General features: G+C 52.4%; 1 protein-coding gene across 1 annotated transcript in view; it reads right to left on the reverse strand.

Moving 5' to 3' along the window:
• LOC103267004 (dynein heavy chain 1, axonemal-like) overlaps positions 1-448 on the reverse strand; it is a gene marked incomplete at its 3' end in the record, with an annotated part of 7,662 nt that extends 7,214 nt beyond the window's left edge. Inside the window, exon 1 of the mRNA XM_008064614.1 lies at positions 297-448. Within this exon, the coding sequence (XP_008062805.1) occupies positions 297-396 (100 nt within the window). The remainder of the gene's footprint in view (positions 1-296) is intronic.
• Positions 449-683: the final 235 nt, after the last annotated feature.

Genomic DNA, 683 nt, shown 5'->3' on the forward strand with positions numbered 1-683 from the left:
CCGCACTCCAGTCTGGGCGACAGAGTGAGACTCCAACTCAATAAATAAATAAATAAATAAATAAACAAACAAACAAACAAACCAATAAATAAAATTTTAAAAAGCTTTCTTTTCTGATCCAGAACCCTCCAGACAACTGGGAGAAGTTGGGACGAGTGCTGGGGACAGGTGAGGTACAGGGAGTGTGGAGCTGATGAGGTCCACGGCAGCAGGGCAGACGGTCTTAGAGGGGAGGGCAGGAGGGAGATCTGGCCAGGTGGATGGCCTTGGGACATTCCTTTTGCTAAGGACCTCACCTTGCTCAGGCACCTTCTCCTCCTCCTTCTTGGGCAGGGTCACATAGGAGAATGTATCGGGCTTGGAGGAGACAATTTGGTCAAAGTTGATCTTGTTCATGCTTCGCTCATAGTCCAGGCTCACTTCTCTGGCGAGACTGCTGAGGTGCTCTAGAACCCTGACCATGGAGATGGGAGACGGAAGAGTTAAGGGGCTCCACACCCCTGGCAGCCCCACACTGTGGACCAGCTGGAACCCAGGCTCTGCTCTGGCATGGACCTGGGGACATGAATGTGGGGCTTCCCCTCTAGATTCATGGGCACACCCTTGCCTGGCCCTGAGCCACTAAGCTCCATCAATCTTGTGCCTTGCATCTTTCACGCCCCGTCCCCATTTTCTTTGCCAGT

The sequence above is a fragment of the Carlito syrichta genome, unplaced genomic scaffold, assembly GCF_000164805.1.
Source record: "Carlito syrichta isolate Samal-C Ts95f unplaced genomic scaffold, Tarsius_syrichta-2.0.1 Scaffold101915, whole genome shotgun sequence".
In the NCBI taxonomy this organism is placed as follows: Eukaryota; Metazoa; Chordata; class Mammalia; order Primates; family Tarsiidae; genus Carlito; species Carlito syrichta.